Source organism: Lutjanus erythropterus, chromosome 8, assembly GCF_056507025.1.
Source record: "Lutjanus erythropterus isolate fLutEry1 chromosome 8, fLutEry1.hap2, whole genome shotgun sequence".
Classification (NCBI taxonomy): Eukaryota; Metazoa; Chordata; class Actinopteri; order Lutjaniformes; family Lutjanidae; genus Lutjanus; species Lutjanus erythropterus.
The window spans coordinates 16,738,464-16,751,916 of NC_139324.1; the positions used below are offsets into that span (position 1 = coordinate 16,738,464).

A 13,453-nucleotide genomic window follows, 5' to 3' on the forward strand; every position below is an offset into this window, starting at 1 on the left:
GCCACCTAAAATCTGTCAGTTTAAGTGTAGAATATATGTGGAATATTTTCCATGCTTTAATTTGCTGTAAGACATCCATTTCCTCATGTCTTACACATTAAAGTCTGATGCATCGGATGCACAAGTGAATCGTTACACACCTACTAAATCTTTTTTGAGATGGTCCTTGTTAAGTGGCCAAAATGTTTTCCTGCTTACCCTGTTTAAAGTACATTGCTTAGCTTCCATGCTGGTGCTCCTCTCTGCTTCCCCAAATTTGGGAACCACCATCTACTGTAGTTAATAATATCAATAAATCTCATACAACCCCACTTCAAATAATCAATTTGTCCACTTAAAAATCGGTTTACAGTGAGGCATGTGGCCTCGCAGAAGCTTAACTAATGTGGGCCTGGACACCTTTTCATTCACAACATATCTACTGTATGTTAAACTATATTTTGCAGTATTAACATTTATAAGGTTGTTGAATGATATCTGCATTACTGCTGTGAGTATTTTGAAGTATTTTGAATTTGCTAATTTCTATGCAGGACTTTTGTACTTTAAAATCAATAATTATGTCTATTGATTGATTATGATGTGCCAGTTAAATTTTGTGACATCTGCAAGAAAATGAATAAAGACTCTTTCACTCAAGTTTTCTTTGAATATTTTAACTTTTGCTGTGTATTAAGGTCATGTGTTATTTGAATGAAATATATGTGACAACTTTAGCCAAAGAAAAAGGTTCAAGAACAAGAACCAAGAAACAACAAACTTTGACTTTATGTGAACATTTACCAATTTAACTAACCAAGAAACTTAACATCTGCTTTGCCCTTAAATCTTAAATCCCATAAAATACTCAGCTGTAAACTGCAGCACTATTTCAACCCTTCTGACTCTTGTTTACTCATGGGCCATTTTCACAAAGATGAACTTTTACAATGGCTTAGATATAGCGGGTCGATGTCTAAATTAATCTGTTGCACAAAGCAGTTTAGTTCTTGACTATCTTAAATAGGACTACGGCACAATGAATTCTGGGTAAACAAAGACCTTTAACAAAAAACAGGACCAAGTGACCGCATCCAACCACTCAGCTCTGTTTACCCCAGCAGATATGTGTCTTTTGGAGGAATTCAACAGTACAAGGACATTTTTACTTGCAGAGTGTAACAATACAAAAAAAAAAATCTGTAAAAAAAAAGATCTATAAATATGGTACAAGATGGGAAGAAATCATTGCTCTCGCCATAACAATGTCAGCAAACCACTATTTATGAGCCATGTGTTCCACTTTTTTGTTGTTGGCTGCTACTGATCAGTCAGTGGCACTGATTGTTACCATGGTAACATGGGTCTTAAACCTGAGTCATCCTGGAGGTGAGGTGTCTAATTTTATTGTCTTACAGTGAGTCAGTCTTTATTTCTGTGAAGTGGTCTAACTTTCAATAGAGTAAAATTAAGACTAGTCAAACACTACAGACCGGTCAGAAATATCTTTTTGAAACTGCCCTTCATCAGACTGATTTAATTATACCAGTTTGTGGAAGGAGGAGAGACATTCAATAATAGAGGTCAGATATCTAAAAACCCTTGGTGCAGTATAAAGAACAACTGTATTGCTGTCCAAATTAAGTTTTTCTTTATATAGAAGATTTAATGCATCCAACTGCATACTGTATATAAACATGTTTTTGTTTTTCTACTACAGATCTACAATAAAATACCTTCCATTTCAAATACCTAAAGAAAGTGCTAATGCTGAACAGCATTCTGCTAAAAACAATCCTTCATTCTTTCAGTTAAAAATATTTCAAAAAATTAGATTTCTAAAAATATGGAACGTTTTCAAAACAAATATTCTTTCTAATTATTCATATTCAGTACCAGTTTTAAAATGAAACTCATTTCCTTGGTCTAATTTCATTTCAGATTTCAACACGTGTCCACATGTTTTCTAAATGGAGCTGCACCATCTACAGCTGTATTCTGAACACAGCATGATTACAGGCTGAAATCTGACATCAGTGCTTTGGGATCTACCAGTGACAAATACTGGTATGATTTATTTTTCCTCATCCGGCCCTAACATGGTCTTAAATATACAGGTATTATCAATTAAAAAATACATAGAAATATACTGTTTGTACAAAATGTGTAAAAAACAAAAACACTGAGTAATTTGAAATACAAAAGAAAAGCAAGAATCACAGATGAAAAACAGAGAACATTAACTGTAGACTTTGACTCATTTCCTGAGTGCTGAGACAACATTCTTCATAGCTGCTGATGCCTGTTCCAGCTCCATTTGTTTCCTTTGTAACTCTGTAATGTAAACAATATGTTGTCTTTTAGAAGCCATTAGTTTTATCATAATAAAAATGGCAATGTTAAATTTGCACATCTTAAAACAGGGTTCAGTATATTAGAACTGATTCTGTACTTTATGGGAGCTCTCCTTTACTCTATAGCCACTGTATTTTCATGTGTATATATATATATTATATTATATATTATATATTTCAGTGGTGTCATGGATGGAATATCTCATTTGATATGTTAACTTGTGATATACCACCTTGTTCAAAATGAATAAAAAACTGAAATATAAAATAAATAATCAAATGACTTAATAGTGGAAAATATATAAATAAACACAATTTGACAGTTTTAGAGCCTAAAGGTGGTCCACAGACCTCAGTAAATATCCCCCTAAAAATATGAAAAATTATTTTAGTTAGTTATCACTGAGTCCGCAAACTGGGAAGCTATAATTGCATTATCAACTTGAGAAAAGTAACTAGTTACATGTCTAGTTACTGCTAAATGTAGTGGAATTACAGTAAAGCATTACTTTGTAACTTTACCAAAAGCTAAGAGTTACTTTACCTTCCTGCTGCTTGGTCACAAGCTCTGCCAGTTTCCCAGAAGCCTCCATCACTTTCAGGGCAAGATCATAATCTGTGGAGAGAAGAGACAGAGCTTGATAATATTTGAGTGTTGCTGTCACAGTAACTTGGGAGTATCTTGTCTCTTCCCTCACCCTCCTGGCTGGCCTGATCTGACTGAATTCTGCTGGAGATCTCGTTCATCTCCTTAATGAAATCGGTGAAGATGGCCTGTGTGCATCCTGCCATGTTGCAGCTTTTCCAGAAGCTGGTGGAGTCGATTCTGGGCTCTTGGTCTGCTGGGAGTACTGGAGGAGAGTCAGGGGAGGACAGGAGGGAGACACAGATGGGTTCAGGCGGAGGTGGGGAGAGGGCTGAGCTGGTGCACGGAGGGGAGTCGGAAACACTAGTTTGTTTGGAGTGGTCAGGAGAGGAAGGCGGCCTGGTGGAAGTTTGCTGTGGGGCAGAGGGCCCAGCGATGTTTCGATCAGGACTGTGGACAGGACTGAGCTCAAGACTGGGCCCTGAGAAAAGAGATGGCTTCATGCGTTATCACAGCTTACAAAACATCACTTGGTTTCAGTGACATATTCATATTCTACATATTCTAAAAATTACGAAGACTAACACCCTGTCTAGACTGCAAATGTAGGCTTAGGCTCACATGATGACAGCAATCACAGACATCGAAGAGTCTATATAGGATCTATATACGATCCATCTTGTCTGAAAATTTCAAAGCATCCAGCAGCAAATAAGCAGCCAAAGTTTCTGTGTTTCACACATGTCAAAGTTTTCCTTTGACATGTGTGAATATTCCTGACCTGTTTTTCCGTCAACATGGTGCATAAACAGTGGGTGTGAATGAGTAAAAGATAGAAAAAGGTGCTGGTGGTCAGAGCAAAGGGATTAAATTTTAGTAGTCAAGTTGTCTGTCTGTCTGTCTGTCCATCTTCAACTGCTTATCTGAAAGTGGTGGTAACAGTTCCAACAGGGGACCCCAGACATCCCTTTCCCCGGCTACATTAGCCAGCTCTGTCTGGAGGATCCCGAGGTGTTCGCAGGCCAAGACAGAGATATGATCCCTCCACCTAGTCCTCGGTCTGCCCTGTGGCAAATGCCTATTTACTGGGCAAAAGCCTTGCATTTTCATGTGCAAAAAAATAGCAAAAAAAATAGACTTGAAGTCTGCACTGTATATCACAATCAAGATTTAGTATCTTAAGTCTTGATCATGGTTATATTTATTATATCCTGAACTTGCATTTACTCTACGTTTCCTGACACTTTTAAACACTTCATTTGAACATCAGACTGCATATGAAACAAATTGTTCTGGTGCAGTAATAGTACAGTTTACTTTCATCCTCACTCTTTAGGACGACCCCACGGGGATATGCAGTGGACACAGGCCGAGTTGTCGGTGCAGCAGTTGTTGTTGAAAGTGACTCAGACTCCACACTGCTCTTCACAGGAGGTAGCAGACTCTCTGACTCAGCATCCTGACATGAAGCAAACACATCTCATGTCAGATGAGTTAATACTGTTCACTAGTGGTGGTGACAGACCATATGAATAAAAAGCATACAGATTCTAGGATCAAATATGTGTCTGAGGAAAAATAATTAAAACTAGCTTCAAGCAACGATGAGTTAACACTGACTTCGGAGAGAAAGACCAAATCTACTCCGGGACGAAACGAGAAAATAAAAGAACTGCTTGAATGCTCAGTAGAGTATAAAAAAAGTAAGTGTTAAGGAAACACAAGACATATTTTGAAGGTAAAACACATTTGACAATAATGACACAAAATGTAACAACTCACTGTTTCATTATCGTCATCTTTATTTTTATCCTTGATCTGATCCTCCTGTGGATTTCCTACAGGAGACAGCAGGAGTTCACAAACCATTTGTAAATTGGCTACATTTGTTATATACACTGAAGGCGCTGTGATGACGTACCTGATGGGGACCCAGTAGGACTTTCAGTGTGAGTTCTGTGAGTGGGAAAAAAAAATCATTAATTTTTACAGAGTGACCACACGACAGAGAAACTGTACGTCTCTATGGAACACAACAGTCCTGTAATAAAAACTAACACTACATTTTTATGGCTTGTTGACACAGGAGTGATAGTTCAACTAGTTTTTATGTTTGAGGCTGCAGTCTGTGGTGGTGATATGTTGGATTACATTTTAATACAGCATGTATGACTGCAGCTATGACTATAGACTAACGTAATGCAAATAAAGTGTTCATTTACTCTGTAAACTGTTAAATTTCTTTTGAAAAATAATACAGAGTGAGATGACATCAGCAATTTTTAACATTTAAAAACAGCAGCAAAAACAAATGTATTTTTTCTTGATTAAATGACTTCAACAATTCATTATCCAAAAATTTGCACTTTTTTTTGATAAATGACTTATTGCTAAATCAACTAATTATTTCATCACTAGTGTACAGTTTCTGATATGTACCGTAACTAAGGTGAAAAAAAACAGCAATTTCTTTCTATATAATGTAATAGAACTAGTAACAGTAGGTTCAATAAACCTAAACATTTTCAGTAAGGAAAATATTTATTGCATAACTATTTATTATAAGTATTTCTTTACAATATACTTTTTCTTTTTCTATTTTTTAAAGGTCATACATGCAATAATTATTACGTTGTAAACAACCTTAAAATAAACATATTGCACACTTATGTATTAATTATTTTCAGTTAATCAGAGCATTGATCTCACCTGATCAACTGACACACAGTCGCAAGAAGAAAGAAAAAGAGAAGAAAAAGAAGATCAGATTATTGAACATCTTCAGCCTGTAATCATGATGTTCATAAGGAATAATCAAAGATTAGACTTACTTGTGATTCCTGAACAGAGTTTGCACTCCAGTCTATATCAGACTCTAAAGGGGCAAATATGGCCATGTCTGAATCAGGTCCATTGTCTGTAAAAGAATGGAAATATCAAATAAGTCTGTATGTTACCTGCTTCATACAAGAGTGCTAAACCCACATATGTTACATTCTCTCATGTACTGTAAGTAGGTTAACCTGAATCTGAAGAATCATCTATTACTCTCCCTTTACAGGGTCCAGATTTACGTTTAGAAGAGACCTCTTCCTGTCTGTGATGGATGAGAAAGAGATCAGGAGTTATAACAACTGCAGGGTACAACATGTTTTATTTATTAGCAGTTATTAAACAACATCAGAGACTAAAGTTAGTTCTCATATTTAATCTGGGGTTTTTCAAAATCAAAGTCGATATATTTAATTGCCTTGCTTTATCAGTCCTTAAACAAAGATATTTAGTTTAATATAATAAAGAGAAACATGGGAAATCTCCATATCTGTAAGGTTGAAAACAGTATTTTCTGCCATAACTGCATGAAAAAATACTTAAATGATTAACCAATAATCAAAATAGTTTAACAGTTCAATTCTTCTTTACCATTTGCCTGTTTGGACACGTGGTAAAGAACCACTGAAATCAAAGTACAAGGTACCTTGGGAAAGAAAAAGAATCATGCACACTGTTGATTAGTGTTGTAGAGCTCGAGATCAGTCTTGGTCTTGACCACCTCTTGATGGTCTCTGAGTAAAATGTGGTTGATTCTGAGATGAGACAGTCTTGTCTCAGTCTCAGGATTTTATTTAAAGACAAGTAAAGACCAGAACTTGGGGGACATCACTAAATTGCCTGTGCCTTGTGTGATTTATTTTTACTTCCTGCTTCAAATGTTACTGTTACAGTCTTTCACACTCCAAGAAAGTGAATGAACGGGAGAAAAAGCTGTGGCTGTTTGGGAAGACATGTTAGCCAAATGTTCTGTAATAAAATGTAGCTACTTAAACACAAAGAGTACTTTTGCAAAACAGCTTGTTAAATAAAACACACAGGAAGCTCTGCAGTTCAGAATTTAGATGTTGCTGAGATGGCTGGAACCATGTCAAATATCAATCAGTGATTTAGTGGGAATGCACAATTCTTCATTTATACATTTTAACTTCATCAAATTGTAGCTCCTGTAATCTGGATATTACACTTTGCCATACTGCAATTTCTAGTATTTCAATTAATTTTTCAGCCCCAATGGACAGTGTGCAGGATTTTTTTTTTTTTTTAATCAAGTCAAGACTTTCTGTCACTTTGAAATTGTGACTTAAAAAGTATAAGGGTGCCAAAAGTACAGTGTAACGCTCTTGTAATACCAATGATGATTTGAACTGTAATATTGGCTGAAAGCATGAAATGCTAACTTTACACAAACACTAAAGGAAACATCAAAAACTTGCATGCAAATAATAACACACTTACTTGTCATTGAAATCCAACCGTCTCTGTTTCAAAAACAAAATGCAGAATGATCAATATCACTCAATCACTGAATAAAATTAAACAACATTGAAAATCTTTATTTAAAGTGACTGTGAATCATATATGTACCTTAGAAGGCTTCATACCGCTGGATGAACTGGAGTCACTGCTGTACACAGTCGGCCCGGCTCCTGTACAATCACCTGTCAAAAAGAAGAATGTTTAATCTGTAATCCTAAGAAGAAAAACAACGTGAAACAGCAAACACAGGAGATGTGCTTTCTGAGCAAGACTCACCGTTCACGTTCCTCTTATGTGATCGAGGAGCATGTTTGTCACAGTACAAACTAAAAACACACAGGCGCAGTTGTTACAATGTGATTAGATATTGAAGAGGAGATTAGAAACATTGATATATTTAGTTATAGACAGAGAAACAAAGAGTTAATGTGACCATACTTACATAGTTATGCTATTAGACAAACTTTCCAAGCTGATATTTCCCTCTGTCTTCTCACAAGTAAGGCAATACACCTCATGAAAATAAAACATGGATATTGTTAATTGGGTTCGGGGCCAGATAAACCACTCCTGTGTCCATAGAGTTTTCTGCACTGCACCAATTATTTCAACTTTAAATGTTTGGGCCACAGAAAAATTGACTTGACTTGTCTTATCCAAATAAATACAGAAATTAATACCAATATTGAGTGTCTGTGTATCCAAATGCTAATATATCTTATTCCACTGTGACATGGAGCTCCACTGTTGTCCAGTGATCTATGATTAAAAACACATTAATGAGCCACATCACTGCACTGGGTGACATGTTCCTTTATTATGATGAACAGATATTTTGTGCTCCAGTGAGTCTTTACAGATTGTGTATGTGGGGCTCAAAATAAACCACACTGGCTATTAATCCACTCCGGAAAATAGTCCTCCAAAAAACACTATTGCCTCCTGCTTCAGTGATGTTTGCTAAAAACATTTTCAGTGATTTGCTCTGTGAAAGATATTTCCATCAGTCAAACCTTAGATGGTCCAGCTTGGCTGGGACGTTTGGAGGTTGTGTGTCCATTCACAACTTGGTTTTTTTCTGGAGATGAAAAACAAAGATTCAGCTCATAATATGTCACACATTGAAAAGGGTGTTTCCAGGAAGAGGAGCAAAGATTATAAGACCCAAACTTACCTAGTCTTCGTTGGTAATGTTTGAAGCAATACAGCCTGAAACAGAAATACAAAAAGATAATTTTATAATCAAACCAAAATAAGAAAACTACTTTTGTTGAATGAACTCACAATTACAATTAAACATAGATGTTTCTTCCAATAAACAAATATACTGTTGCACAGGATTTAGAATACAGGACTATTTTCTAGACAAACGGGTAAATAGGGGTATACTGATACACTGATCTGGGTCAATGTATCAATTCATTGATCAATGATCAATTGGCATCAATGCAAAGTGAAAGCATCGATCCACATTGTCATCTTTAAGATATGCCTTAATTTAGAAATTCCCATGGCACATCGGGCTCAGTTCCATTAGCACCATTCAGATACTGGCAAGCAGCCAAAAACAAACAATGAGGATATTTACTTGGGAATATATAAACAGTGTGGAAAAAAAAACACAATAACAAGAAATCCTCAGGAAACATGATGACCCTGACTGGATTTTCTGCCAGGAGATGCAGTGAATTAAAGCAGAGGTAAATAAGAAAAAAGTATAAATAATACAATTAATTTATTAAGCTTAAAGCAGAGGGAAAGTATACAAATTAGCCATTAGGCTAATTTATGGAATGTAAAATGCCATAGGCTAAAGCTAATAACGATGACAAGCAGAACAAATGTATTGTCTTAGAATTTTTTTTGACTTTTGTTGTGTGCCTTCTGCCATCTGTAGATATAAACAGCTAATTCTTAGGTAACAAAAACACAATGATTCTTATTTTCAGGTGATTGTACACTGGCTTTACACAGTGGAACGCAAATGGTTCAGTTGCACGTTGCAAATTGTATGAGATATCATTTCCACGCAACTTGACAGTTTTATGAAGGAATTCAAAGATAATCAAAGTCTCATGCATCACAATTTAACAGTTAATTTCACTAAAATTAGCTAGCTAGTTTGGTCATTTTTCAAACAATAGTGGTTTTCTCATTAGATTATATAATGTGTAAAGTAGCTACTCAAAAGAGACCAGTGCATCATTTTACCCTCTATTGAAGGAGTTTGATCCAATGAGACTCTGATGACTGCATCCTCCCTTTGATCCATGGAAAATAAATAAATAAATAGCTCTCTCTTGTCACCCTCTGACATCAGTAAAAAATGAATTGTTTCCTGACATATGATTGTATTTTAGCTAACAGCTCTGATTCTCTTCAAACTTTATATTAAAGCATAGCTCAAACTAAACAGTAGCAGTAACATTCATCACATACTAACAGCAATATAATCAAACTTTGCCTACCTGACATTTGTTGACACTTTCACCCACCTGACATGAAGATAATCTCCTTCTAAAGCACCTAGAAGGCCCTCTTTTGTTTTACTAATTTGTTCATTTTGGTGATAGGCAGTTCTCAAGTTGAAATCAGTTGAAATGTTTGAAAAGTGTGACGTAATCATCTGATACACTGAGTATTTCGATTGGCTGTTGCTGCTGAATTTCAGACAAATATCAAGCGTGTTGCAGCTCAACTGCAACTTAGTTTCACCTGCGTTTCAACCAACTAAAGTTACGTGAAAGTTTCAGAGAGTAAAGCCAGGATTAGGCACGCTTTATGTGTATTAGTGGAGCCAATTTAAAGTACATTTTACTACACTTAACTGTTTTTTTTTATGGTCAAAAGCAGAAAAGAAAGGGGTGGCAGCTTCTTGCATTAAACAGGCATATAATATTGTCTTATATCAATCACAGGGATCAAATCTAAATCATATGACGGCCAGCTAGACAACAATATGATATTGGTTGTTATCACATAAAGAATCAAGACAGTCCAACATAATGTTTTGCCTGTAGGGGTGTAAATTGCAAGTTTCATCACGATATGATACTAACTCATATTTTCCCTTGTCTGCATCTTCAACAGTCTCTGCTTGTTCTTCAACAGCACATGGGTAGTGGTAGGACTTCTTGCAGCGTTTGACCCCACACCCAGCTGTGGCACCCTTTTTCTTACAGTTGTTACACACCTAATGCAAACAAATAGAGTAGCACAACACTAAAAATAGCTTCCAGCACACAAAAATTATTACTGGATTAGGCCTACTCATATCTGAAAATGTGAATATCCTTACCAGTCTGCTTCCTCGTTTCACCTCTTCCTTCACATCCTCCACAGAGAAACCAAACAAGTCGTCAAACACCGGCGAATCTCGACAATAAATCCCAGAGGAAAATAACTGTGAAACAGAGACAGCATGAGGGAGGACGACACGTCTCGGACAATAACACTGTAATTCAAAGATACAGATTCGAGTGTAGGAGCAGGAATAAACATCAGTCATAAATATAATATAATATAATATAATGAAGTGGCACTCAGCTTGTGGTGCTCAAAGTGCCAAAAAAATACATCTGAAAAAGCAATGTCTCCTCCTAGCAACCCTGACCACATACTAGTTGTGCAGTTATGAATGCTTTCTTTTTGTGGTTGAATCAAAGTGTAAACCCCTGTTCCAAAAAAAAGTTGGGACACTGTGTAAAATCTAAATATAAACAGAATGCAATGATTTGCAAATCATCATTCAACCTATATTCAATTAAATGCAGTACAAAGACAAGATATTTAATGTTCAAACTGCTAAAATTCATTGTTATTTGTAAATGTACAGTCATTTTGAATCTGAAGCAACATGCTCTAAAGGAGGGGTATGTTTACAATTACCTTGTCTTTTAACAACACTCAGTAAGTGTTTAAGAACTGAGGACAATAATTGTTTTAAAAGTTTTTAAAGAGATTTTTTTTCCCTTTCTTGCATGATATAGGACTGAAGATGCTGTTGTTGTATTTTGCACTTCATAATGAATCACACATTTTCAATGGGAGACAGGTCTGGACTGCAGGCAGGTCAGTCTAGTACCTGAACTCTTTTACTACAAAGACACACTGATGTAACACTTGCAGAATATGTGTTGTCTTGCTGAAATAAGGAACATTTCTGAAAAAGTATTCCTCTGGATGATTGCATATGTTGCTCCAAAACCTCTATGTACCTTTCAACTTCGGTGGCGCCTTCACAGATGTGACAGTTAGCCGATCAAAATCTCTGGTCCCCTATCCTTCCTGGAAACTAAAGGAATCCCAAAAGGAGAGCAGTAAGAGAGTACGAGCCTCCAGAAAGGCACTGGTCTCTGTTCCTGCTCATTGATTCACTTGAACTAGGAAAGACTGACAGCCAGCCCACCGACCTTAATTTATTTAAATGTCATGAATGCTCAGGTTCAGGCAAGGTCACAAAATAATTATGATCTATAAGACAAGGGTTTGTTTAGCTCGACATGAATTCAAACAAACTTGTCAAAATAGTCACTCAAAAACATGTAAAACTGAATTGCTGTCTATGGGATCTTTGGTTTTCTTTGCCCCAAAAGGGGGCGTGGCCATGACATTTTGGCACAGTTCCCGTATGTGCTGACCTGATGTATACCATCACAGATGCTGGCTTTTGACTTTGGGCTATTAAAAATCTGAATGGTCTTTTTCCACTTTCTGTCATTTGATCTCAGATGAACCAGACAAGTCACTATACAGAAATACTATATATAGTAATAATACTAAACTATGAAGTAGTAATCTTTACACAGTCATGTGGGTTTTTAATGCAGTGGTGCCTGAGGGGTCAAAGGTTCCTGTGTGCATCCTTACTTACTATTCTTACTCAGTCTTTCAAGGATGACCCTTTCATACCCAATCATGATACAACGACCCATTTAATTGGAGTATTTAACAACTTGCCCAGTCTTTTGTTGCCCCTGCCCAAACTTTTTTGAAACATGGAGGCATCAAATTCAGAATTAGTGTGCATTTACAAAAACAATAAAATTTATAAGTTTAAACACTAAAATATATTGTATTTGTACTGTGTTCAATTGAATACAAGTCAAAAATGATTTGCAAATCATTTCATTCTCTTTGCATTCTAGCTCCGACATGAAACAACCCACTCAAAAATAATGAGATATGCTCAAAATAGGACTTAACTTTCTCAAAAATAGAGAAACTTTCTCAAAATAATGACTTAGCATCTCAAAATAATGTCAAATTACTTAAATCATACTTAAATTTTGATGTATTTCTCATTTGAAAATAACAAATAATTGTACTATAACTATGAATGCATGAATGTGTTCATCAGTTTAATGATGCAGCTGGTAAATGTGGAGCTGATTTTAACTACTTCATACAGTACACTGCTGGGAAGTTTCCTGATTCACCATAATTTATTTGTCATTTAGATTTTAGATTGTAGTCCAGTAAAGTATCTCATTGTTGTTTTTCAGCACAGTACTTTAGTGAAAGTGCTGATTTACGTTACACGCTGCTTAAATTGTTTACTAGATGAGATAAAACAACATCTCAAAGACTAAAACCGGCCCCGAATGGTAAGTATGAGGAGCATCTCCTCTAAAGACAATATTTCAAATCATAATCTAGCTCACTAAATGAAGCTGGCTGGAAATGAACGAGAAATCACAGAGAAAAACTGCTGATGTTTACCAAACAGTTCTGATGAGCCGTGACTTCATCTTTGGTCGATAACGGTCCGGTTATCTTCGTCTCCTCCGACCGCTGACAAAGTACGCAGGACACCATTTCCTTCAACTAACGAAAAAAAAAAGTATTAAACTACACTATAATGGTGTTACAGTCGGGCTACACACGTCCACGACACGCGAGGGCAGTTGTATTAGTCACTACCTCCTCCAACAAACGAGTTTAGCCGCCCAAATGAGCTAGAGGTTGCCAGGTTCTATCCGAAATATCCCCCGTCGACCTCCGGCATGTGCTCGAGGCTCCAAATCATCCTGCTAGACAGTCAGTATACATCAGAGCAGTGGTGGACAAAGTACTCAACCCCAGTACTCAAATATTACTCAACTACAAGTGAAAGTTGCTCAGTCAAAATTTTACTCGAGTTTGAGTACTAGAATACTTGCTTTTAAAAATACTTAAGTATTCAAAAGTACAAGTACATTTTCTAATATCAGTACATGCTGTA

General features: G+C 36.2%; 1 protein-coding gene across 1 annotated transcript; it reads right to left on the minus strand.

The window, feature by feature from the left end:
- Positions 1–2,019: 2,019 nt before the first annotated feature.
- On the minus strand, positions 2,020–13,197 carry phf11 (PHD finger protein 11). Its single transcript, XM_084725481.1, has 16 exons — positions 12,952–13,197; positions 10,529–10,633; positions 10,290–10,423; positions 8,405–8,439; positions 8,244–8,308; positions 7,673–7,938; positions 7,507–7,556; positions 7,339–7,412; positions 7,210–7,232; positions 5,943–6,016; positions 5,751–5,836; positions 4,702–4,860; positions 4,237–4,378; positions 3,032–3,400; positions 2,878–2,949; positions 2,020–2,313 (listed from the first exon to the last, which is right to left on the minus strand). The coding sequence occupies exons 1-16, from the start codon at positions 13,045–13,047 to the stop codon at positions 2,237–2,239; spliced, it is 1,827 nt and encodes a 608-aa protein (XP_084581607.1). The 5' UTR covers positions 13,048–13,197; the 3' UTR covers positions 2,020–2,236.
- Positions 13,198–13,453: the final 256 nt, after the last annotated feature.

Coding starts and splice junctions, on each gene's coding strand:
- phf11 (XM_084725481.1), bottom strand. CDS start 13,047: ATGGTGTCCTGCGTACTTTGTCAGCGGTCGGAGGAGACGAAGATAACC. Junction 10,634..12,951: donor CGGCTCATCAGAACTGTTTG/GTAAACATCAGC, acceptor TCTGTTTCACAG/TTATTTTCCTCTGGGATTTA. Junction 5,837..5,942: donor AGATGATTCTTCAGATTCAG/GTTAACCTACTT, acceptor ATTCTTTTACAG/ACAATGGACCTGATTCAGAC.